This window comes from Schistocerca piceifrons, chromosome 4 (genome assembly GCF_021461385.2).
Source record: "Schistocerca piceifrons isolate TAMUIC-IGC-003096 chromosome 4, iqSchPice1.1, whole genome shotgun sequence".
Lineage (NCBI taxonomy): Eukaryota > Metazoa > Arthropoda > Insecta > Orthoptera > Acrididae > Schistocerca > Schistocerca piceifrons.
The window spans coordinates 94,937,760-94,962,809 of NC_060141.1; the positions used below are offsets into that span (position 1 = coordinate 94,937,760).

The window sequence follows — 25,050 nt, forward strand, 5'->3', positions numbered from 1 at the left end:
GAAACACCCGACTAAAACAACCTAGTCAGTCAGTTGTTTCCGAGTAGTGCCTCAAATACAAGCATGAAATGAAATACGACGACACCAAGTATTGTGTACAAACCTCAAGTTTCAGCGACAGTGTAATTACGGAGGCTATCGAATAAAGATGTGGGAAAAGTTAATAAACAGAGGCGGAGGACTCAATTCAAATAAAGCTTGCAGTCCGGCGCCCAATTTAAGGTCTCGCTGGCTTCACATCCACTAGAGCTGAGAGAATATTTCGTTCCACGCAGTGTCAGTGCAGGCCCTGAAAAACAAATGAACACCAATGGGAGTCGTGGACGCTGGGAATCGAACTCAGCTATAAACGCCGACGCGAGACTCAACAGTAGTTCAGTCTGAATGAAGTTCATGTAGTGAGTACACATAAAACAAAACTCACAGCACGTGAAGAAAACGACTGTGCATAAAAGAAAATAAACAGCCATTAATTAGCGTATACCTCTATCATAGAGGTGCAAGGAGGGAATAATATGGTACTATGCAGTGATTAATTAGCATTTACCTCTTTGAAAGAGGTGCAAAGAGGGAATAATATGGCACTATGTCATAGTTTTGCGTTATTATCCGCAAATATACTTCTCGGGTGGCAGAGAAGTATGGTGAAGATTCCGTGGGTAGATCGGATATCTAAGAGATACTGAACTGAATTGGTCAGAAAAGAGTGTAATTCTACAGCTTGCCAAAAAGTAGTGATCGGCCGATAGAAGGTGTTATGTGAAACACCATCTGAGCTGCTTTTAAGAGCCGGCCGCGGTGGCCGTGCGGTTCTGGCGCTGCAGTCCGGAACCGCGGGACTGCTACGGTCGCAGGTTCGAATCCTGCCTCGGGCATGGGTGTGTGTGATGTCCTTAGGTTAGTTAGGTTTACGTAGTTCTAAGTTCTAGGGGACTTATGACCTAAGATGTTGAGTCCCATAGTGCTCAGAGCCAACCATTTTTTTGCTTTTAAGAAATGCTTTAATTTCTACTAGGGATTACATTCATCGAAGATCCTTAGGTGACAAGTGCCTTGGACCTTGGGACGTTCTTTGGTTCACAAGAAAATTGCGAAGTCATTCAGCAGCATTGGAATAAAACAACATTCTGCTGAACGTCCCAAAACTTTACAGAGTCCAAGAGCGTTTCGCCTGAGGGTGTTGAATGAACAAAACCGTTAGTGGAGATTAAAGCATTTCTTAACACAATCTGGTCGTGTCTCACATAATTCTTCCGTCTAATTTCCTCTCTCTACTCAGTCATCTGTTTCTTGTGGATTGGAGGCATGGCTAGTTGGAGGGGTGGGATGGCGCTTACGTTCGTAAATGCCTACGTATTGCAGGAGTGCTTGTGGAATGCAAATAGTCCCACTGGATTTCAATGGAAATGTGTTCAACCAATGCATTTTCATGTCCCATTTCTGTTCTTTACACTTTTAATCTCTTGTCTTGCAGTGCACTCCCCAGAGCAATCGACACTGAACCATGAATGAATGCATGCGTAAGTGTCAAGTCGCCTTCCTCGTTTGGTACAGCTGCTGAATCAAATACCAAATTAAATTTTTTCTGTAAAACTTTTTAAAAGCTTTTTTCCTTTTTTTTTTTTTAGCGAAGTGATGATGGCCAGTTTCGGTAGTTTAACTATCATTATTATAAATGCAACTAGCAGTGTACAACACCGCTTTCAAAATCTTCAGGTAAAATCTGTTGTTACAGGCACGCTGCTAAATCGCTCGTCATTTGATTACATTACGGGACTAATTGTTAGCCAGCCTTAAGGTCCGAAATGAAGGCAATCGGCACAACGTCACAAGGTCAGACGGGTTTGATTATTTACGATACTTCGAAAGTTATTACAGTACAGGGGAAGACGCAGATAAGAGCAGATAAATCATGAAACGAAGTATAATAATTACGTGTACACCATGGGACCCGTGGGAAACTTTCATACCTTTATAGTTTTAAATAATGACTGTTTTTGGAGTTAGTGTTGTCGGTGGGGTAAGGGTAGTTGTAATAATGAAGAACAATCAAATCGTTCAGATGGCTCTGAGCGCTATGGGACTTAACATCTGAGGTCATCAGTCCCCTAGAACTTAGAACTACTTAAACCTAACTAACCTAAGGACATCACACACATCCATGCCAGAGGCAGGATTCGAACCTCCGATCGTAGCGGTCGCGCGGTTCCAGACTGAATGAAGAACAATCATCTTTAAAAATGAACCAAAACATGAATCACAATTTTATGATATATTCAACGTTTTATGTCTTTTACGTTATACGTTCTGACATTGATTGGCGACTCCATAGAGTGCTGTGTGCACAACGACCATATACGTGAAATTAGAAGGAAGGTCAGCGTTGGCCGTAATATTGATGGTTTATTGACAGCAAAATCGATTTTCAATCACATAGTGATCATCTTCAGTGCTGTAGTGTACAAATTAAACTCATAGGCACTGGTGTCAAGTTATTATAAGTTACCAAAGCTATGAAAAGATCACAATAACAATAACTCAGTTACCGTGATCGTTTCATAGCTTTGGTTACTGATAATAACTTGACACCAGCGCCTATGAGTTTAATTTGTACACTATAGAACTGAAGATGGCCACTATGTGATTGAAAATCGATTTTGCTGTCAATAAACCATCAACGTTCTGACATTGTTCACACCCAGGGCAATCATCTCATTTTAGGGTCAACGAAACTAAAACTTAATCTAATCTAATCTAATGTGTTTACAATAAGGTATGTTGACTTGTGGAATAATATATATGACAGTCATTATTTTATGACCACATTCTATAGATAGGGGATGAGGGTGAGTTTGATTGGAAAATGGCTTTCTAACAGGTAAATAATTAGGTCGAACCGCATTTCAGAGACACGGAGGCGCAGGTGTTTGCGTTGACAACAGTAAGCGAGTTCTGCAGCTGAGTACAGCTTGCCCGTCATCGCTGCCGCTGTTACGACCGCCGGTGGCACAAATCACTGAATACGCGCTGGCCGGCAGCGTAATATGAGCGCGCTGCCACACAATGGCCCCGTAAACTACGAACGTGCTCGTAAAACGCCCCGATTGGCACCCGGGATATTAACTCTAATAAAGGGCCCCGGCGTGCTCATCAAATAGCTCTAAACAATTTCTCGGACTTCATTTGTAACGCCGCGCGACGCTGCCCCGTGCGGAGATCGATGGCCTAGGAACTGAGTACCTGGGCGGTCCGTAGGCACAAAGGGAGTTATTAAGGAGAACGGAGCCCGCAATTAGAGCCGAGCACGGGACAAGTGCGCGAGCTGTTTTCCCAGGAGTGGTGTTTACAGCCGATCGGTAGCCCGCTTCATTCCCCGGCCTACGTGGCACTGCAGTTGCCCGTACTTCATTATCAGAACGGCGCCAAACGTGCGCTGGATTTCTGATTTGTTTCCGGCTTATACCATAAGCTATGCATCGGAGAGATGGGACGCGCCACAAGGTTCGACAAAACGTTCTCGGTTTTCAAGCCGTGTCAACTGCGATAAATTTCTACCACTTACGGCAGCGTTCTCCAGTCCAAAGCCTTCTGTAACATCGTTTATCATTATAGACAATTTATCTCCTGAGGATGATCACGGTGACAGTTGTCTAAATCTCGAGAATTTCATCTCAAGTGCCACGACTTGAAAATCGAGCATATTTCTCTCCATTAAGGGGGAAAACCACATTAGGAGGTTCAAAAGAATCCCATTTTATTATTGCATAAATCGTTAGCTTAACTATCCAAGAATACTCTGTCATAATTTCAAAGCGAATTCGTTTACATTCCATCAGCATTGAACCGAGTGCATATCGGGTACAGGCTCCAGCGCAGATTTATCAAGGGATGAATTACTGGAGAGATGTTTAAATGGTCACACACAAAATTCGTGTGAAAGCTTTAATTCCGCTATTTGACGATTAGCTTCTAAATGTTGTTCCACTGCCTGCCATGTTTGTTTTTACAGCTGGTAAAGAAATGAAACAGTTACAGTGAGAGGGACAGTGGCAATCCAATATATAGTGTTTGACAGTGATGAAGATGATTAAAAGGAATATGTAAGTGAAACATTATGTAAATACACACACACACACACACACACACACACACACACACACACTGAATTAAACGACTTAAGGCGTAGAAATAACAAGTTTTCAAATCGTAATTTTGGCTTAAACAATTTATCTACTTTAACGTATAAGTGGTTGCAGATGACAAACTGTGGAACAAAACGGTCACTATAGAAACACAACACATCAGAAAAACCTCACTATGTGGTAAAAAGGTATGAATTCGAAATTTATGTGTTTTTTTCAAATATTTTGTAATTACGATTTAAAAACTAATATCTACATGTATAAAAACAGCAAAGAATACTCTTTATCTTTAACAGATGAAAAATAAAAGCCCACTGAAGATGCTACAACTGCAGTGAAAAATGTTTGAGTTAGAAAACAAAATTATGTTTTGCTAAAGGCGGACACTATCCAAAAATGCGAATTCTTAAAGCAAACACGGAAGAAATGAGCTTCAAGCCCAATATGATAGCTTCTAAACACTTGCACTCCGGGCTAAAAGTCGTTGAACTGGCATCCTATTTAGCAGCGGCCTTATTCAGTGCAGGAAATTCATCCCTTCTGATGGTCATGAACGAGGCAGGAATTGTAGTAGGCACGCAAAGCTTCAGTTGCGCCGAACAAATGGATAACCAGCGCGTCAGCCGGCAGAATCGACGTAGTTCATAGGAATCGGAGGAAGGTCGGAAAGCTCGGAAAGCACTGCTGAAAGCACAAAACGAAGCCTATGACGAAGAAAAAGGATTACTATATGGTGCTGGAATCGCGGATTAATTGGTAAGCATTTTACATCATTGTTAACTTCCTTGAATTTTTTGTTTCCGAGAATTTATTTTTCAAACGCGTTTATCTCGAAATTACTTTTTTCACATTTGCGAGCAGTCTAACTCAAAAAGTATACAATCGATCATTACGAAAAATGATACTACAATTGAAACTTCCTGGCAGATTAAAACTGTGTGCCCGACCGAGACTCGAACTCGGGACCTTTGCCTTTCGCGGGCAAGTGCTCTACCAACTGAGCTACCAAAGCACGACTCACGCCCGGTACTCACAGCTGTACTTCTGCCAGTACCTCGTCTCCTACCTTCCAAACTTTACAGAAGCTCTCCTGCGAAGTTTGGAAGGTAGGAGACGAGGTACTGCCAGAAGTATAGCTGTGAGTACAGGGCGTGAGTCGTGCTTCGGTAGCTCAGTTGGTAGAGCACTTGCCCGCGAAAGGCAAAGGTCCCGAGTTCGAGTCTCGGTCGGGCACACAGTTTTAATCTGCCAGGAAGTTTCATATCAGCGCACACTCCGCTGCAGAGTGAAAATCTCATTCTGGATACTACAATTCTTTACAAAATTACTAATTATAGGAACCAACTTGTTAGAGGGTATCATGATTTTAAGGCTATTTTTCTTTGCATAATCAGAGAAAAAAAATCATGAAAAACGAAGTAAATTGTTCCGACGCCTGCAAAATTTTAATTTTCATTATTTTCATCTGAATTAGGTTCACATTCTTAGAAAATAAGTTATTAATCCAAAATCAAAACCTTTTTATTTCAGATGAAAATCGGAATGGCAACATTGCACGCAATTGGAGAACTATACTCACAACCTTCAACGAACATCACAGCATAACTTTGTTAATTTTGGTTTAAATTATTAAAAAAAACAAAAACATTCTGAAATATGTATGAAAGGTCAAAATTTGATTAAATTCTAATTAATTCTTACTAAACAAAAAAGCTCCCAAAAAATCAGTGTCAGACAGCCTCATAATGTGGTTTCCCCCCCTAAGCCTCCTACAATGACATGTTACAGCAGCTTGAGAGAGTCCAGACGGAAGTCGACAAATGAAGTGGAAGATGATAGAAACAAAAGCTGATAAGGCCTGATGAATTCTGATGCGAGCGTTTAGACAGAAGTTGATGACGAACACTACTGAAAGACTTTGAGAGCCTACCGACTTGTTCTTGACTATATTGAGGGCAGAGCTAGTAGGATGTTGGTGGAATAGTAGATGTGTCCCTCAGGCGCGATAAAAAGTTATTCACAGAATTAATATGTCTGCATTTATCGCAGATTTGGAGTACAATCGGGCACTCCAGGAAGAATGTAGATTTCCCATATGCAAATAGCATAGGTTACATTCGTGTATGACCAAAAGTTAAAAGATACTCGTATTAGAATGAAACCAGCAAGTAATTTTTGAAAACATTTTTTGTGGAGAATTTCGTGGATCCACGATACGTTCTCCGTTCAACGCCACCGCATGCCATATGGTGTAATATCCTCTCAAGATGTTCACATTTTGGCCAAAACTGGTTAACATAGCCAGTAAATATTTTATTGCGGTCAGAACTGTTTTAATTTAACTGGTTTAGAAATATGGAAGCCCGCAATTATTTAAAGAACTCCTATGTATAAACAGCGTCTAACGTCTTATTACTTTATCGATGAGTTAATTTGTTAAATATTTGAAGTTAAGTATGTAAGCGAGATAAAGTTTGGAAAAGGTCTGAAAGTAGGTTTTAAGTTTGTTGGGAGCCGCTAACCGTTCTGATAATGAAACACTGGATGAATACAGTCTCTGTCATTTCCGCTCCCATATAGGCAAGCTAGTTTCTCCCGCATCTCTATGTGGTCATATCTGCGGAACTATGTATCGTACAATGATATAATTTTGCAGGTACATTCAGTGATATATACGGGCACTGTCTGCAAACTGTGAGTAGAGTCAGTAGTAAAGACGTAATAAATTGAAACAGCTTGCTGATGTGTTATCGCATCAACAGCGAAAATATTGTAAGCGATGGATTTTTTCTCATTTCATCATTTTTCGGGGTGTCTTAGCAAGAAAAAGTTTAGTAAAATTTTGGAATTATGTGGAAGGTTTTTTGGAAGCCGCTAAGTATCTCCAAACCCATATACTTAGTGAATAAATTTCTTCTATTTATGTGTCGTCAGTTAATGCTTATCCATTGTGTTAAGCATTTAACGTAGGGTTATGGCAGCTTTTATTTTTTCAATCAGTCAATAACTACGCAAAATATTTATGTTTCCCCTGCAAGTCGTTACAGTGGCAACCTGCAACTGTACTGGCTTCCGAATTGCAGGATAGTCGCCTAGTAAGACAGACAGTGATGTTACAAGCAAATGCTGAATAATACAAGAGGAGACGTAAGGTCCAACAGAGGCATCGCCTAAATGCAAGGGAGCGTAATTCAACAGTATTTCTATGGAGGCAGAGCCAGGAGACATTGGTATGGCCTATCCCACGGCTTCCTCATTGATAGTTGTAAGAATTCCGTGCTGTGTCTTCGTGTGGGCTCTGTAATGTCCTTGGACTTCGAGTCATCGACTCAGCATGCATATAACGGCGCCTTTAACTGGCTGGAAGACTGCGTACTGAAAGTAAAATTTCGACGGCATGGAAAGACAATAAAAATTATTATTCTCTTGGAGTGCACAGCTGGGGTTGTACGGCTGTGTTTTGACTTGACGGCTCACTGTCAGCGTGTTGCGACATCATAGTCTTGATGTAACCTGAGGATGTAGCGCTACATTATGAAACAATGTGCGTACACTGTGTGTGTGTGTGTGTGTGTGTGTGTGTGTGTGTGTGAGGGGAGAGAGAGAGAGAGAGAGAGCTGTGATCGACACTGATAAATGAATGAACTGTGTAGCAAGAATTTAGAAACAAAACAATACCGAACATTAGCGATTAACTGACAGAGGATGCCCTCTTTCAAACAGAACAGCCTTACATTTGGTAGTATAAAGGCCCCAATCTCAATCCAGCTCTCTTGATTTACGTTGTCCGTGGTTTCCCTGAATTACTTCAAGCAAATCGCATGATGGTTTGTACCATAAGGCCGGCCGGTGTGGTCGAGCGGTTCTAGGCGCTTCAGTCTGGAACCGCGGGACCGCTACGGTCGCAGGTTCGAATCCTGCCTCGGGCATGGATGAGTGTGATGTCCTTAGGTTAGTTAGGTTCAATTAGGTCTAAGTTATAGGGAGCTGATGACCTCAGATGTTAAATCCCATAGTGCTCAGAGCCATTTGAACCATTTTCTTTCTTTTTTTTTTTATTTCACAAGGTTACGGTCGACTGACTGTCCCATCGTCAAAACATATCTTTAAGTATGTGAATTTCTCTATACATTAATTACGTTGCATTCCTGAAACCGTAGTACCATGACGTATGCTATATACTTGTAAAAGTGATTCTTATGTGAATGAAATGATTTGCTCTTCTGCTATTCATACTGCAGCTACCACTACCACATGGACATCGCTGGTATTTCGTAAACAGATGGAGATCTCAAGAAGTATTGGTCGCTAATAGTGAAACGTTTCTACTAATAGTGAAGAAGTAATTTTGGTGGAGTGATCTAAGTGATGTACTTGTTAATGGAGGGATTAAGTAAAAGAGAACTGAAATAAGCTAACTAAAGTGCTATCTGTCATGTGGAAAAGGTTTTTTCAGAACGGAAATGTAAAAACTGGCCGATTGCTCTGGTTAATCCATACTCTGAGAATGACAGAGGCTAACTAGCTATCGAAACAAAAGCAAAACGAATTAAAGTAATGTACATTTATTTCACAATAATCTGTACACTTGGATCGAATCCGCCCGGCGGATTAACGACGAGGGCCGGTGTGCTGGCCAGACTGGATGTCGTTTTTAAGCGGTTTTCCACATCCCACTAGGTGAATACCGGACTGTTCCCATGTCCCGCCACAGTTACATGACTCGCAGACATTTGAAAACGTTCGCACTATTTCATGGCTGAGGTACACTAATTTCCGTCCCAGTGGGTGCGGGGTGGCAACAGGAAGGCCATCTGGCCACCCTCTGACACTAACACTGCCAAATCCATAGTAACAAGGCCAATCCCACGTTGAAGTGGGATAAAGACACTAGGAAAATAATGATTAATCTATACACTTGGAGAAAAACTAAATTTAACGAAGTCTGCATTCAAAACTAACAAAATGCACATGAAGAATTAAACTGTCTCGTTACACGAAGTACATATATGATTGGCTGAAGGTACTGGGAAGTATGGTATAAAAGAGGTATTACCTCCAGAGTTTGCGACAGAACCAACTTTCAAGGACGTGGTAGGAATAATCCCTTTACCCTTTGGCAAGGTGAGGTGCTACATCTGCATCTACATACATACTCCGCAATCCACCATGCGGTGCGTGGCGGAGGGTACCTTGTACCACAACTAGCATCTTCTCTCTCTGTTCCACTCCCAAACAGAACGAGGGAAATGCCCGCATCTCGTGGTCGTGCGGTAGCGTTCTCGCTTCCCACGCCTGGGTTCCCGGGTTCGATTCCCGGCGGGGTCAGGGATTTTCTCTGCCTCGTGATGGCTGGGTGTTGTGTGATGTCCTTAGGTTAGTTAGGTTTAAGTAGTTCTAAGTTCTAGGGGACTGATGACCATAGATGTTAAGTCCCATAGTGCTCAGAGCCAGAACGAGGGAAAAATGACTGCCTATATGCCTCAGTACGAGCCCTAATCTCTGTTATCTTATCTTTGTGGTCTTTCCGCGAAATGTAAGTTGGCGGCAGTAAAATTGTACTGCAGTCAGCCTCAAATGCCGGTTCTCTAAATTTCCTCAGTAGCGATTCACGAAAAGAACACCTCCTTTTCTCTAGAGACTCCCACCCGAGTTCCTGATGCACTTCCGTAACACTCGCGTGATGATCAAACCTAGCAGTAACAAATCTAGCAGCCCGCCTCTGAATTGCTTCTATGTCCTACCTCAGTTCGACGTGACAGGGATCCCAAACGCTCGAGCAGTACTCAAGAATAGGTCGTATTAGTATTTTATAAGCGACCTTTACAGATGAACCACATCTTCCCAAAATTCTACCAATGAACCGAAGACGACTATCCGCCTTCCCCACAATTGCCATTACATGCTTGTACCACTTCATATAGCTCTGCACTGTTACGCTACTCAGACATGCACAGAACTAATAAAGCATTTGGCAAGGTAACGAGCAAGACATGGTAACACAAGATTCACTGTAATAAGGATCACATAAAATAAGAGTAATGAATATGGCTTTGAGCGAAATCTACCGTTGCCGTGACATTCCTAAAATTCACAGGATGCCCGATCAGCTACATCCTTTCCAGTCAGTTAAATGCAAACACCAATGCAATGACATACACCAGTCGTTAGCATGCTAGAGTTGGAACCGATTTGGTCGAAGAACCGTGCATTTCTCGCCAGCCTGCTCGTCCTCAAAGTCCACGTTTCTCACTTAATACCTTATAAAAGGAAGAACTGCACCGAAACTACTCGCGGTCAATCATGGCCCGTAGTTCTCTGTTGACCCAACAGAGAAGCGGACATTTTCCACTCGAATTCCCTCCTATTCTGTTATGTTCCCGAGAAAATTCCACGCCATAATATTAGCGGCCAATAAAAGTCCTGGACTCGTTGTTAGCCTATGAGACAATCGGAAATGCTCGCCCCTTTCACTTGCATTCTGAATATTTTTGAAATATCTTGACCAGTCTAACGCACTTCGAAAAAGCGCACACCTTTGTGCGGTACACTGTCAACGAAGGTCGGTGGCGCCAGCGAGTCTCTTGCAGGTGTTACCCCAATCAGTCAGAAGACTGGCTTCTGCAGTGCATTGCAGCCCTAAATTTAACATCTCAGCCGCCTGCTTCGCATGAAAGAGAGTGCGACGGTCCCTCCGCACCACAGCACCTCTTGCACATTTTAGGAGGAAGGAGCCTCCATTGTCTGAGGAACAAACAGGCTGTTCTCCTACAAGATACGTGACTCAAGTGACAATACACCATTACACCAGAAGGAAAAATACTGCTATTTCAACAAAATCTGACTTTCTTGTTTCTTGCCGTGTTAAGAGGAACATCTAATTACGTATAAGCGGTAGTAAAAGACTCTAGCTACTAGGACGACTGAAATTCCTTCTGCTCTATGTGATACATGCTAATGCCTACATCGAAGTAAATGACCGAAATTAATTTTATTCGAATTTTCATCACGGCAAGGGTATGTCTCACCCAAAGTGCAATAGTGAGTCATATGCTAACGTCTTCCGATGTTTACTCATTAATTTCCCACTTTGATCTCGGCTCGCGGATGGAATTTCTGTATTAGCTGGCTTGGGAAAGGATTAAGGAATGCGGGCCCATGTTATTATTTACTGAAGATCTAAATAACACAATGACGCACTTCCATCCGAGAGGCTTTACTACCTTCACAAAGCAAATGGGCAGTCGAGAATTGCAGAAAAATATATGAGAAGGATCTGATGGATTCCTCTTCGTGAGCGACCTCCTTTTCTTCTTTCACATGTCTCTCATTCCATGACCTGGTGGTTAAGACGATTTGTTTGAGAGCCAGACAGTTGTAGAGCTCATTTCTTTTGCCATGAAATCGAGGCAGTGGTGTTAATTATGGAGTAGATTTGCGAAGGGATTGCCAGTTCTGACATTTGCCTTACAAACCTGCCGAAAATCTTAGTTCGAGCTCGAACACTGACGTCACATTTAATCTGTTTCTGGGGAAGTAATTTCCAGACAAAAATAACAACATCCGTCCCGGCGGGGAATCGAACACGGGACCACACGGTAACGACGCACCGTCGCTAATCATTATTTGTCTTCGTCCTTTATTTAGTCATTTTATCGTCAGTGGTTCTGGTCGGATATCGCATGAGAAGCTTTTTATTGCAGAGGGTGGCTAGTCCCCTTACCGAATACGCTTATCCGCTAGACCACGAGTTGCAGACACGTCATTCCATATCCGTTCGAATGCAATTTTTATCGATGCTTGCAGTGAAATTTTTTACAGAGAGAAACTAGAACTTGCTGTTTGTGAAAACTATGTCCTACAGCGTATCACACGTTGTGCCTCTTTGACTATTTTGTAATTTACACATGGGAAAACGTTCTGGAAACCATGCTACTGCAAGTTCCCGGCAGATTCAAGCTGTCTACCGGATCGGGACCCGAACCTGGAACCATTTCTGAGGCGGGAAATACTCTAACAGACTTGTCCAAGTAGGAAGGACTCGCACTGCCTTCCACAGATTCACTTTTGTCAGCACCTGTCCCTCCTGCTCTGAAAACGTCATAGAAACAACCAGCATACCTCAGGGGACGTTTGAAGGAGGGACACCGTGAAGAGCTATCTCAGCTGCAGGCTGGGTGTTGTTTTGAGATACAGTCGCCCGCTTTGGAGTGTGTGCTGTTGCGGAACGTCATGAAAGGTTAGGGGAGAGGTACTGGAAGAACTGAATGAACGAATTATGGCTTGATTTGTACTGCGTAGCTCACTTGGCAGAGACGATGCCTATCCAGAATCAAGGGTATTGGCTAGAGTCGCATGTCAGCAAACAGATTTAATGTGCCAGGATGTTTGGAACTAGCGCACACTACGTTGCAGAATGAAAGACTGGCTCTAGAAAGTATATTTCGCTTCAAATATTTATCTTAAAGCTTGGATTTTTATGTTACAACGTTTCATGTCTTAAATATTCAGCATACATTGCAAAATTTAGATTGCCATCGATAAAATGGGGGCCAATTATCCTTCCTCCCATAATGCCTCACCATACATTAACGCGCCGAGGTCGCAGATGTTCCACTTGTCGCAGCCATCGTGGATGTACCGATGCGCAACAGAGCATATTATGCCGGTTTACGTTACCGCTGTTGGTGAATGACGCTTCGTCGCTAAATAGTACGCGTGCAAAAAATCTTTCATCGTCCCGTAATTTCTCTTGTGCCCAGTGCCAGAACTGTAGACGACGTTCAAAGTCGTCGCCATGCAATTCATGGTGCATAGAAATATGGTACGGTTGCAATCGATCGTGATGTAGCATTCTCAACACCGACGTTTTTGAGATTCCCGATTCTCGCGCAATTTGTCTGTTACTGATGTGCGGATTAGCAGCGACAGCAGCTAAAACACCTACATGGCCATCATCATTTGCTGTAGGTCGTGGTTGACGTTTCACATGTGGCTGAACGCTTTCTGTTCCTTAAATAACGTAACTATCCAGCGAACGGTCTGGTCACTTGGATGATGTCGTCCAAGATACCGAGCAGCATACACAGCATACGCCCGTTGAACATTTTGATCACAATAGCCATACATCAACACGATATCGACCTTTTCCGCAATTGGTAAACGGTCCATTTTAACACGGGTAATGTCTCACGAAGCAAATACCGTCCGCACTGGCGGAATGTTACGTGATACCACATACTTTTACGTTTGTGACTATTACAGCGGCATATATCACAAAGCGAAAAAAGTGGTCCAACTAAAACATTCGTATTTGTGTACGTACTACACGAATATGTAATAAAAAGATGGGTGTCCCTATTTAAAAAAAAAACGCTGTTGATATCCGTTTGACCTATGGCAGCGCCATCTAGCTCGCCAGCCATAGCGCCATCTGGTTTCCCCCTTCAAGCAAGACGAGTTTCATTCTTTGTACGTTTTTCGTTTGATGCTTATTTCGTGAGTTATTTGGTCCGGTCACTATCAATGGACTACCCTGTACATACAGAAAATTCGAATCCTGCCTCTTGAGCTTAGCTACCCTCGTTATATGTCTGTTTATTAGATATCCCTCCTCACGGCTGGGATCGAGCAGTAGCGACTGAAGAGCGACAAGCTGGCGCGACTTCCGCTCCGCAGTGCGCAGGCAAAGTGTCGCCGAGCGGCCGCGCTGTCGGTGGCGACACGGTGGCCTTTGTGGTCGGCGCACAATGCCCCGACAGCGACAGCGACAGCGGCAGCAGCGGTAGCATTAGCGGGTATTGTCGCACGGCGAGGAATGCGCGGGTCACAGACCCCGCGGGCGCCGGCTGCGCGGCGGCGGACCGCGAGACTCGCGCCGCAGCCGACCTGTGCGCGGGACGCGTAACGGGGCGCACAGTGCAGCACTGGCCACAACAAAGGGGCTCCGGTCTTCTCGTCTTCTGCAGAGCACGTTGGTCGGCAAGTGATGTCCACCTAATCGTGACTGATTTATTCCAACAAGTATACTTCGTTCTCAGGCCTCTTTCATGTAGCTGACGCCACGTTTTGCACGTCCGTCGTTGCTTTCTGGTCTCATTCAGTATCAACACTTCTAGCGCATACCTTCAGGGATGCGTAGGACGTGCGTAGCGATCTCATTCCGTCCCTCCTGTAATTACACCACTGGCCTTTAAAATTGTTACACCACGAAGATGACGTGCTACAGACGCGAAATTTAAGCGACAGGAAGAAGATGCTGTGATATGCAAATCATTAGTTTTTCAGAGCATTCACACAAGGTTGGCGCCGGTGGGGACACCTACAACGTGTGCTGACATACACAAACAGCAGCTGACGGGCGTTGCCTGGTGAAACGTTGTTGTGATGCCTTCTGTAAGGAGGAGAAATGCGTACCATCACGTTTCCGACTTTGATTAAGGTCGGATTGTAGCCTATCGCGATCGCGATTTATCGTACCGCGACATTGCTGCTCGCGTTGTTCGAGATCCAATGACTGTTAGCAGAATATGGAATTGGTGGCTTCAGGAGGGTAATACGGAACGCCGTGCTGGATCCCAACGGCCTCGTATCACTAGCAGTCGAGATTACAGGCACCTTATCCGCATGGCTGTAACGGATCGTGCACCCACTTCTCGATCCCTGAGTCAACAGATGGGGACGTTTGCAAGACAACAACCACCTGCACGAACAGTTGGACGACGTTTGCAGCAGCAAGGACTATCAGCTCGGAGACCGTGGTTGCTTGACGCTGCATCACAGACAGGAGCGCCTGCGATGGTGTACTCAATGACGAACCTGTGTGCACGAATGGCAAAACGTCATTTTTTCGGATGAATCCAGGTTCCGTTTACAGCATCATGATGGTCGCATCCGTGTTTGGCGACATCGCGGTGAACGCACATTGGAAGCGTGCGTCATCGCCATACTGGCGTATCAAATGGTTCAAATGGCTCTGAGCACTATGGGACTTAACAGCTATGGTCATCAGTCCCCTATACTGGCGTATCACCCGGCGTGATGGTATGGGGTGCCATTGGTTACACGTCTCGCTCACCTCTTGTTCGCATTGACGGCACTTTGAACAGTGGACGTTACATTTCAGATGTGTTACGACCCATGATATAAAAATTACGACAACAGGATATAAAAATTAAGGAACTACCAAGACAAGTATAAACATGAAACAACCTTGTTTCTGTCGGTAGTAATTTGTCCTTGCCTTCATTTCAGTTGAAAACGACCTTTCCAGCAATTGTTTAACGCTAGATGCGATCCAGAGGTCAAATAATGTTTTTCACATACTCGAACCATCGCTACAGGTAAAAATAGGCCTTAGAAACATTTCCTGTTCCATCTCTATTCAGACGCAAACGTATGGTTTATCAACTGTGCTACGTGTTTGTCAGTTCGGCCACGAGTACACTTCTTTTGGACTGAATGCGATGAATAAACGTTTCTCTACTTAAGGTTCATATATAAATAAAAAAGACTAAACAGTCACTTGCTCCACTCTCATGCACAGGTAAACGAAAGCAGCTCGACAAAATGAGAATGAATTCGTACATTCGATCTCATTCCTTGGCACGAGGAATAAAAAGCTTTTCCCACTGTTGTTACCAGCGAGACTTGCATGTACAATCATATATATTCACCGCGAGCACTACCGACTGGAAATGCTTCTCGCCTAAATCATCGCTCCTCTCCCGAACATCTGCTTGTCTTCACTACCACTGCCAGACTGCCTGTAACTTCTTTACTTCACAACATTTTTTCCATTTCTTAAAAGAAGATTAAATTAAGTTTCCTTTCGGTATTTTTAATCTGTTATCATTCAGCTGACTTAATTCACTTCGCCATTAAAGCCAATCTGGGTCCCGTTCGGTAAACCCTGCTAATAAAGACAAAATGCTTCCCCAATTTATATATAAGTGTGAACGAATATCACACAAGTACATGTCGAGCAAGTAATCGACTTTGCTGTGTGTGCACACAGACAGACAAATTTTCGCCTACACTTCACCATGAAAGTTTGTCTGCGATGTCACTCTGAAATTTCAAACTAAACCATATATTTTTGTAAGTACGATAAAAATTTAAAATTATTTCGAATAGCTGTAAACTTGGCACTTTACACACGGCACCTATCCACAGCTGGACGGCATCCAAAATCTAACCAGAAAACAAATGCGATACAGGACGTTTTTAAACATAGCTGTTACTCAGCAATCGTGTACCAGTTTCAACACGGGATTATACAGCCAACTGGTTGCATATAACTAGTAGGTACACTGACCTAGGTTTCGACAATTCCCTGAGGGAGCGTAGCTGCTCTAAATTCTGACCATTGCTTTTTATCAATGGAATTTTACGATTTATCAAAATTTCATTCTGTTGAAGACGTGCCTAGTAGGTGTCGAAACATAGCTCAATGTACCTTCCGGTTGGACGTAACTGGAAGGTACGTCCAACCGGTTGGCTGCATAATACTATCTTGAGACGATACAGTGTGTTACAGGAAAACTTGTAATATAGCTTACTGCATCGTGATACGCCACCACCAGACATAACAAACGCCTAAGCTGATATATTTGACGCTATGTAGCTTTACTTCAAGAGACTTCGATGCATGGCATAAAGACGAACATCAATTTGGTTTCTTCTCACAGAGCATGACGAAGTAACTGCAGTTAAACTCGTTGGTACGCAATCGTACATAATCATTTCATGTCTGCGTGACTGCGATATTGTTGTTATGTATGTTATTCACCTGTTTGTAGATATAAATTACTACATTTGTAATGAGTTTTCACATCAGGCGTCTTTTTAAAAACAGTATGATAAAAATGTTGGAACGTTTTATTCTTGATTTTTGTGTACTCTTATATGTCATACCGCCTTGCCGCAGTGGATACACGGGTTCCCGTGAGATCACCGAAGTTAAGCGCTGTCGTGTATGGTCGGCACTTTGATGGGTGACTATCCAGGCCGCCATGCGATGTTGCCATTTTTCGGGGTGCGCTCAGCCTCGTGATGCCAATTGAGGAGCTACTCGACCGAATAGTAGCGGCTACGGCCAAGAATACCATCATAACGAGCGGGAGAGCGGTGTGCTGATCCCTCGCCCCCTCCTATCCGCATCCACCACCGAGGATGACACGGCGGTCGGATGGTCCCGGTATGCGACTCGTGACCTGACGACGGAGTGGTTATATGTCATAATCTAAGACGCTACCTTAGTTTCTTCACGTTCCTTGAAACCGCTTCACAAAGTGAGCAGCAGTTAATTTTACTGTTTCACATCCCGCAATTGGTTGGCTTTGGATTTGAGACTCATTTGCTATCAGCGAGCAATAAAAAGTTCCAGTTCTGAGTCAATACATAAGCCACACTGCCTGTGGATATCTCATATAATATTAGAGTGCTGTGGAAATTCTTTCATCTGAAATCAGGAGAGAATTACGTCAGCCACAGCAGTAGCTTGGGTAAAAATCCGGCAAGTGTTGAATTTCTCGGACATCCGTCACGACCTGGTGGGACGTAACTTACGAGAGACGTTTCGCGACTGTTAGGGACAGGTAGGCCACGACCCGCTCCTTAGAGAGCGACTCCATTCCCGCCGAGTGCGTAATTTACGAGCTGTCCAATGGCAGACTTGCACTTTATCGCGGCGCTCGCATCTGGTACGCGGCCGCACTCGCTCATAAGGCAGCGGTCGTCACACGGCCGCATATTTATACGGCGCGCTGATGAAAGTCTGGCCGGCTGCGGCTGCGGCTGCGGCAGCCCCCCGGCCGTCACCGATACGTCGCGCAGAGGGCGGCCGGCCGGCCGGCGCTCCTCCATAATGCATGAGGCGCGCCGCGGGCATTAGGCGGCGTGTTAGCTGTAATTGTCATCCGGGAGACAATGTCGGCGCGTGTCTACCCGGGGCGGTCCCCGCGCCGTCCTGAATACCACGAGGGCAGCCTCCAAATCTGGAGACTCCAGTGCACGAGTATGTGGAGGGACAACAAGAGGGGGAGGTTTGAATCTACTGTCGAAAAACTATAGTCCTGGCAATAGTAAGCTTAATGCTTACAGAAGAAAAGGCGAAAAAGCAACCGCTCGCTGTCAATAACGCCATTTACGAAAGGCAGTTCCATTGCCGGTTTTGAAACGACAGGTTCGTCCTTATGGTGCCGTACATTCAGGTGACGTTGTACATGTGATAGCCAGTTTTAGTTGTGATAATGATTTCACGGAAAACCCTACAGATTTTAATGGAACTGAGTGAATAAATAAGGATAATGGTAGAGGTTACAGGTTAACGGCTAGTTAGGAGGGGGGGGGGGGGGGGGGGAGGGATAAGTGGACTGACAGTACTGAGTAATCTTGAAAGTCTCTTCGGGTTTGCTGCCGGATCCTAAAATCAACTTGACTCGATATTTCGGCGATCCAACTGGTCGCCATCTTCAGGAAAATGCTGCAGCGGTCGCGCGGTTCCAGACTGAAGCGCCTAGAACCGCTTATCAACCCCGGCCGGCTGATACCCCAGGAAAGGGTTAAGGCGTTGGGCTATTAATCCAACGCATGGAATACACTGAACCCCTACTAAAAATTTCAGCACTAACCATCGGAAACATGATGGGATTTTGGATAAACGATGCAGGCACAAGGAAAGGTTAATGAACATAGTAACTTGGAACCTACAATAGCTACACCCACAAAGAAAAGAGGTTTCCAGTGAGTCGAAATAACTGAAACAGAGACAAAAATGGAGATTAAAAGATTTGGTCAATACATCCATTTTATAGCAGAGTTAGTAAAAGAGTAAGAGCAAAGAGAGGAGTACTATTCATAGTATATAAAGAAATGACAAGAAGTAAATGAGCGAATAACGTGCTTAGAACTGAAGAAGAATGGACGTAAGATAATAATAGTTGGTTATATGCACTGACTGATGGTGCTGATACAATAATCAAAGATGCATTTTATAAAGATTTGACGGACATTGTAAGTGACATTATTCCACAGAAAGAGATATACCTTATGGGAGACTTAAATGGCTGGACAGGAAACACAAAAAGCGACAAGGTCGTAGAAAAATATGGCGAAGAAACAGAGAACGAAAGTGGATTGTTTGATTAGTGTGAAGCAAACTTGTTAAGAATACACAACAGCTAGTTTCATCACAAAGAAATACTTAAATATAACTGACTGCAGCGTTAAAGAGCTATGTGGCAATTTTTTCCCAAACTGTCGCATAACCTGTTTAATAATACGATATGCATATCTGACCAGTAAATCAAATCCATTCACTAACCCAGCATAAAAACTGCAAACAATAACAACAAATGCAAACGACTGCAGCTCTAATTAACTCTAGCCCTTTTCATTTTGGTGTGGTGAAGGAATCTTGTAATGGGTGGCACACTGGGCTTTTAACTGTCTGGAGAAAGCGAGAGAAACTAGGGGGCCAGCATACGTCATAAAAATGTTTTCTGCTGAAAGCTAAGGTTTTACGAGGATGTTTATTAAATTATCATTGGTTGGAACTCATAAGGCCTATTGCAGCTGGTTGGTGAGGTTCTGAAGCTGCGAGAACAGGCTAAGTTTTGCAAAGGGGGGTAAATCACTCCGGGGCATCATAGTGAACACTTCTCCGTAGGACATCTGAGAAGACATTTCTCTGCAGCGCTTGATGAAGTACGCCAACTCTTAAAGCTGCACGGTCGGATGTTTCCAACTTAGACTGTAACTTAGATACTGCGTCCGGACATACGTTTCTCAGTCATTACTGCAGCCACCTTCTGTTCTCGTACATGATTAGGGTGGTAAGCATGAACTGTATTTGTTTCCACTGAGATAAGGCATGTCCAAAGCCATTTATCTAGTGTCAAAGTCGCATTTTGCTGATCTAATTATCAGAGCCAGCTAGCTGCAACCACTATGAGCTTAGGCGAGAGTGCGGGTGTTTGTTCATACTTTTCCAGGACTTTTCTTTAGCTCACTGGTCATATTCATGAACACAGTTATGTATCTTTGTCTCATGTATCCACCCACCCATACAAAGGATATCATACGTGTTTTCAATCCCTTGTTTGTTTAATAACTAATTGTATGCTTCGTTGATGTCTTTTAGCAGTAAGTCAGATTGCTACAGTGACCCTTAATTTCTTTTCGTACATAGATGGATACCATTATGGATGAGGCGTGGGGCCCATATTTTCCTGCTTTACTGGGCCATCCCTGGTAATTTTATTAAATAAGACATTGTCTCCAGAATGAGATTTTCACTCTGCAGCGGAGTGTGCGCTGATATGAAACTTCCTGGCAGATTAAAACTGTGTGCCCGACCGAGACTCGAACTCGGGACCTTTGCCTTTCGCGGGCAAGTGCTCTACCAACTGAGCTACCGAAGCACGACTCACGCCCGGTACTCACAGCTTTACTTCTGCCAGTACCTCGTCTGGCAGAAGTAGAGCTGTGAGTACCGGGCGTGAGCCGTGCTTCGGTAGCTCAGTTGGTAGAGCACTTGCCCGCGAAAGGCAAAGGTCCCGAGTTCGAGTCTCGGTCGGGCACACAGTTTTAATCTGCCAGGAAGTTTCATATCAGCGCACACTCCGCTGCAGAGTGAAAATCTCATTCTGGAAACATCCCCCAGGCTGTGGCTAAGCCATGTCTCCGCAATATCCTTTCTTTCAGGAGTGCTAGTTCTGCAAGGTTCGCAGAAGAGCTTCTGTAAAGTTTGGAAGGTAGGAGACGAGGTACTGGCAGAAGTAAAGCTGTGAGTACCGGGCGTGAGTCGTGCTTCGGTAGCTCAGTTGGTAGAGCACTTGCCCGCGAAAGGCAAAGGTCCCGAGTTCGAGTCTCGGTCGGGCACACAGTTTTAATCTGCCAGGAAGTTTCATATCAGCGCACACTCCGCTGCAGAGTGAAAATCTCATTCTGGAAACATCCCCCAGGCTGTGGCTAAGCCATGTCTCCGCAATATCCTTTCTTTCAGGAGTGCTAGTTCTGCAAGGTTCGCAGAAGAGCTTCTGTAAAGTTTGGAAGGTAGGAGACGAGGTACTGGCAGAAGTAAAGCTGTGAGTACCGGGCGTGAGTCGTGCTTCGGTAGCTCAGTTGGTAGAGCACTTGCCCGCGAAAGGCAAAGGTCCCGAGTTCGAGTCTCGGTCGGGCACACAGTTTTAATCTGCCAGGAAGTTTCATATCAGCGCACACTCCGCTGCAGAGTGAAAATCTCATTCTGGAAACATCCCCCAGGCTGTGGCTAAGCCATGTCTCCGCAATATCCTTTCTTTCAGGAGTGCTAGTTCTGCAAGGTTCGCAGAAGAGCTTCTGTAAAGTTTGGAAGGTAGGAGACGAGGTACTGGCAGAAGTAAATCTGTGAGTACCGGGCGTGAGTCGTGCTTCGGTAGCTCAGTTGGTAGAGCACTTGCCCGCGAAAGGCAAAGGTCCCGAGTTCGAGTCTCGGTCGGGCACACAGTTTTAATCTGCCAGGAAGTTTCATATCAGCGCACACTCCGCTGCAGAGTGAAAATCTCATTCTGGAAACATCCCCCAGGCTGTGGCTAAGCCATGTCTCCGCAATATCCTTTCTTTCAGGAGTGCTAGTTCTGCAAGGTTCGCAGAAGAGCTTCTGTAAAGTTTGGAAGGTAGGAGACGAGGTACTGGCAGAAGTAAAGCTGTGAGTACCGGGCGTGAGTCGTGCTTCGGTAGCTCAGTTGGTAGAGCACTTGCCCGCGAAAGGCAAAGGTCCCGAGTTCGAGTCTCGGTCGGGCACACAGTTTTAATCTGCCAGGAAGTTTCATATCAGCGCACACTCCGCTGCAGAGTGAAAATCTCATTCTGGAAACATCCCCCAGGCTGTGGCTAAGCCATGTCTCCGCAATATCCTTTCTTTCAGGAGTGCTAGTTCTGCAAGGTTCGCAGAAGAGCTTCTGTAAAGTTTGGAAGGTAGGAGACGAGGTACTGGCAGAAGTAAATCTGTGAGTACCGGGCGTGAGTCGTGCTTCGGTAGCTCAGTTGGTAGAGCACTTGCCCGCGAAAGGCAAAGGTCCCGAGTTCGAGTCTCGGTCGGGCACACAGTTTTAATCTGCCAGGAAGTTTCAAGACATTGTCTGTTGTATGTGGTTTTTATCTTTTAGTTTGTATGACCTTTTGGGGAGTTTTCTATCTCCTGTAGGTCACTGGGTTTAGATACTATACTTCGTCAAGGGTTTGCTAAAATGCTCAGCTGACACCTTACACTATGAATTTGAGATGCGCAATGGACTATGGTTCAAATGGCTCTGAGCACTATGGGACTCAACTGCTGAGGTCATTAGTCCCCTAGAACTTAGAACTAGTTAAACCTAACTAACCTAAGGACATCACAAACACCCATGCCCGACGCAGGATTCGAACCTGCGACCGCAGCGGTCCTGCGGTTCCAGACTGCAGCGCCTTTAACCGCACGGCCACTTCGGCCGGCGCAATGGACTATGTGATAGAACCACAAAATTAAGAATTAAAGACACAAGATGTTAAGAGTCTACAGAAGTACGTCCAGAATGTGGATCAGGCCATTTGATAGAAAGAGCAAAAGCTCTAGTAGACTATAAGAAAATCAACAACTACAGTAAGAATGAAGATAACTGTATAACAGCTGATTAAGCGAGACATAACGTGAGAAGTTTACAACAAGATTCTGTGAAATTCCTGCAGAAGACTAGATTGAACTACACTTGATATTAGGGACATCAAGAATCTGTAGCAGTGTCACTGTGCAATGAGATGAAAGAGTGCATTCATAGCAAGGTAAAAGAGGCCTTAGGAATAAAGGCTAGTTGGAGCAATATGAATCGAGAATAATGGACGAAGGATATTGAGAAAATGGTGAAAGAGAAAACGACAATGCTAGAACTGGTTAAGTACACAGGATAGTGAGGGTAAGAACTGTAGTGCAAATGCAACAGAGATGTTAAAAAAAAAAATTTCGAGAGCCAAACTGGTGATGTGTGACATAACGTGTGATGAAATCAAATGGTATATGGGAGTCACCAAAGTAAGATATTCCTGGAAAACAATAATACATCGTAGAGCAGATGCGGTAGAAAAGAAATTCATGATCACTGTACAGGAGTGGGAGGAGCATAACAAAAAGCTTCTGAGCGAGAGCAGAAATGTATACGTTCAGTATACGTCCAGTGTGGAACCAGTCACGCGGAATGAAGCAGAAAATGCTGTCAAATGATTGAAACACAATAAATTCCCTGGACAAGGAGACAGTCCTATGGTGTTATCGAAATACAGACCAAGAATGTCCTTGGAAATATTGGCGCGCCTCTTTGATAGACTAATCAGGAATGGTAAAGAGCTATCAGAGGATTTTAATTACTGTGCAGTAGGTTCCATGTACAAAAAAGGAAGCAGACTGGGTATTAATAATTACAAAGGTGTCAGTGTAATCAGAACAATAGGAATGTTATATGGTCAGATTCTGAGAAACAGAAGCCGGAAATTGCAAATGTTACTTTGCTAATGAGACGAAACAGCTTAAATGAGGGAACACTTTGATGAATTCGGAACACGGCCGCGCGTGTGTCCCCGCAATACACCGCGGCAGTACAAAGGGCGAGGACGCGGAAGTTTCACGAGTGGATGCGGCTGAACCAGCGGCGGCTCGGACGGCGCCGCGCACGGCTGTTGTTCGGTGAGTCACCTGTTGCTGTTGTCTCGGGGGCGGCACCGATTTCTGGACGGCTCGCCGTGAGTCATGCCGCGCTACGACCTGCCGCATGCCGGGGCCCGACCCGTGTCTGCTGCGCTGCGCGCCGCTGCGGCTGCACACCTTTCGTCCGAGTTGCCTGTTGTGGTCGCAATCAAAGCATTGGGTTCAACGGTCACCGTTGCCCGTTAACAACGGAAACACCTGCACGACCAGCTAGCAACACAAGAACTAACATTCTCAAAGACTCTTAAGATACCGCTCCTATTCTGTAGATTTTATATCCCTCTTGGGAGGTAACATTTTTTTAAATTTTTGTTTTCATATTTCGAGTATTTCTTCCCACTTTGTTCTGTTTCGCATAGGGAGCGTTTTTGCAATTTTTTTATTTCATTTTACGTACGCTACTGGCCATTAAAATTGCTACACCAAGAAGAAATGAAGATGATTAACGGGTATTCATTGGGCAAATACGTTATACTAGAACTGACATGTGATTACATTTTCACGCAATTTGGGTGCATAGATCCTGAGATATCAGTACCGAGAACAGCCATGTCTGGCCGTAACAACGGCCTTGATACGGCTGGGCATTGAGTCAAACACAGCTTGGATGGCGTGTACAGGTGCAGCTGCCCATACAGCTTCAACACGATACCACAGTTCTTCAAGAGAAGTGACTGGCGTATTCTGACGAGCCAGTTGCTCGGCCACCATTGGTTGGTTGGTTGGTTGGGGGAAGGAGACCAGACAGCGTGGTCATCGGTCTCATCGGATTAGGGAAGGTTTGGAAAGGAAGTCGGCGGTGCCCTTTCAGAGGAACCACCCCGGCAATTGCCTTGAGTGATTTAGGGAAATCACGGAAAACCTAAATCAGGATGGCCGGACGAGGGATTGAACCGTCGTCCTCCCGAATGCGAGTCCAGTGTCTAACCACTGCGCCACCTCGCTCGGTCTCGGCCACCATTGACCAGATGTTTACAGTTGGTGAGAGATCTGGAGAATGTGCTGGCCAGGGCAGCAGTCGAACTTTTTATGTATCAAGGAAGGCCCGTACAGGACCTGCAACATGCGGTCGTACATTATCCTGCTGAAATGTAGGGTTTCGCAGGGATCGAATGAAGGGTAAAGCCACGGGTCGTAACACATCTTAAATGCAACGTCCACTGTTCAAAGTGTCGTCAGTGCGAACAA

General features: G+C 44.5%; 1 protein-coding gene across 1 annotated transcript in view; it reads right to left on the reverse strand.

Moving 5' to 3' along the window:
• The window catches only part of LOC124795627 (Krueppel-like factor 2), a 39,792-nt gene extending 21,784 nt beyond the window's left edge, over positions 1–18,008 (reverse strand). The window contains exons 1-2 of the mRNA XM_047259698.1: positions 17,818–18,008; positions 13,840–14,030 (exon numbers count right to left, since the gene is read on the reverse strand). Coding sequence (XP_047115654.1) covers positions 13,840–14,030; positions 17,818–18,008 — 382 coding nt within the window. The remainder of the gene's footprint in view (positions 1–13,839; positions 14,031–17,817) is intronic.
• Between the last annotated feature and the right edge of the window lie 7,042 nt (positions 18,009–25,050).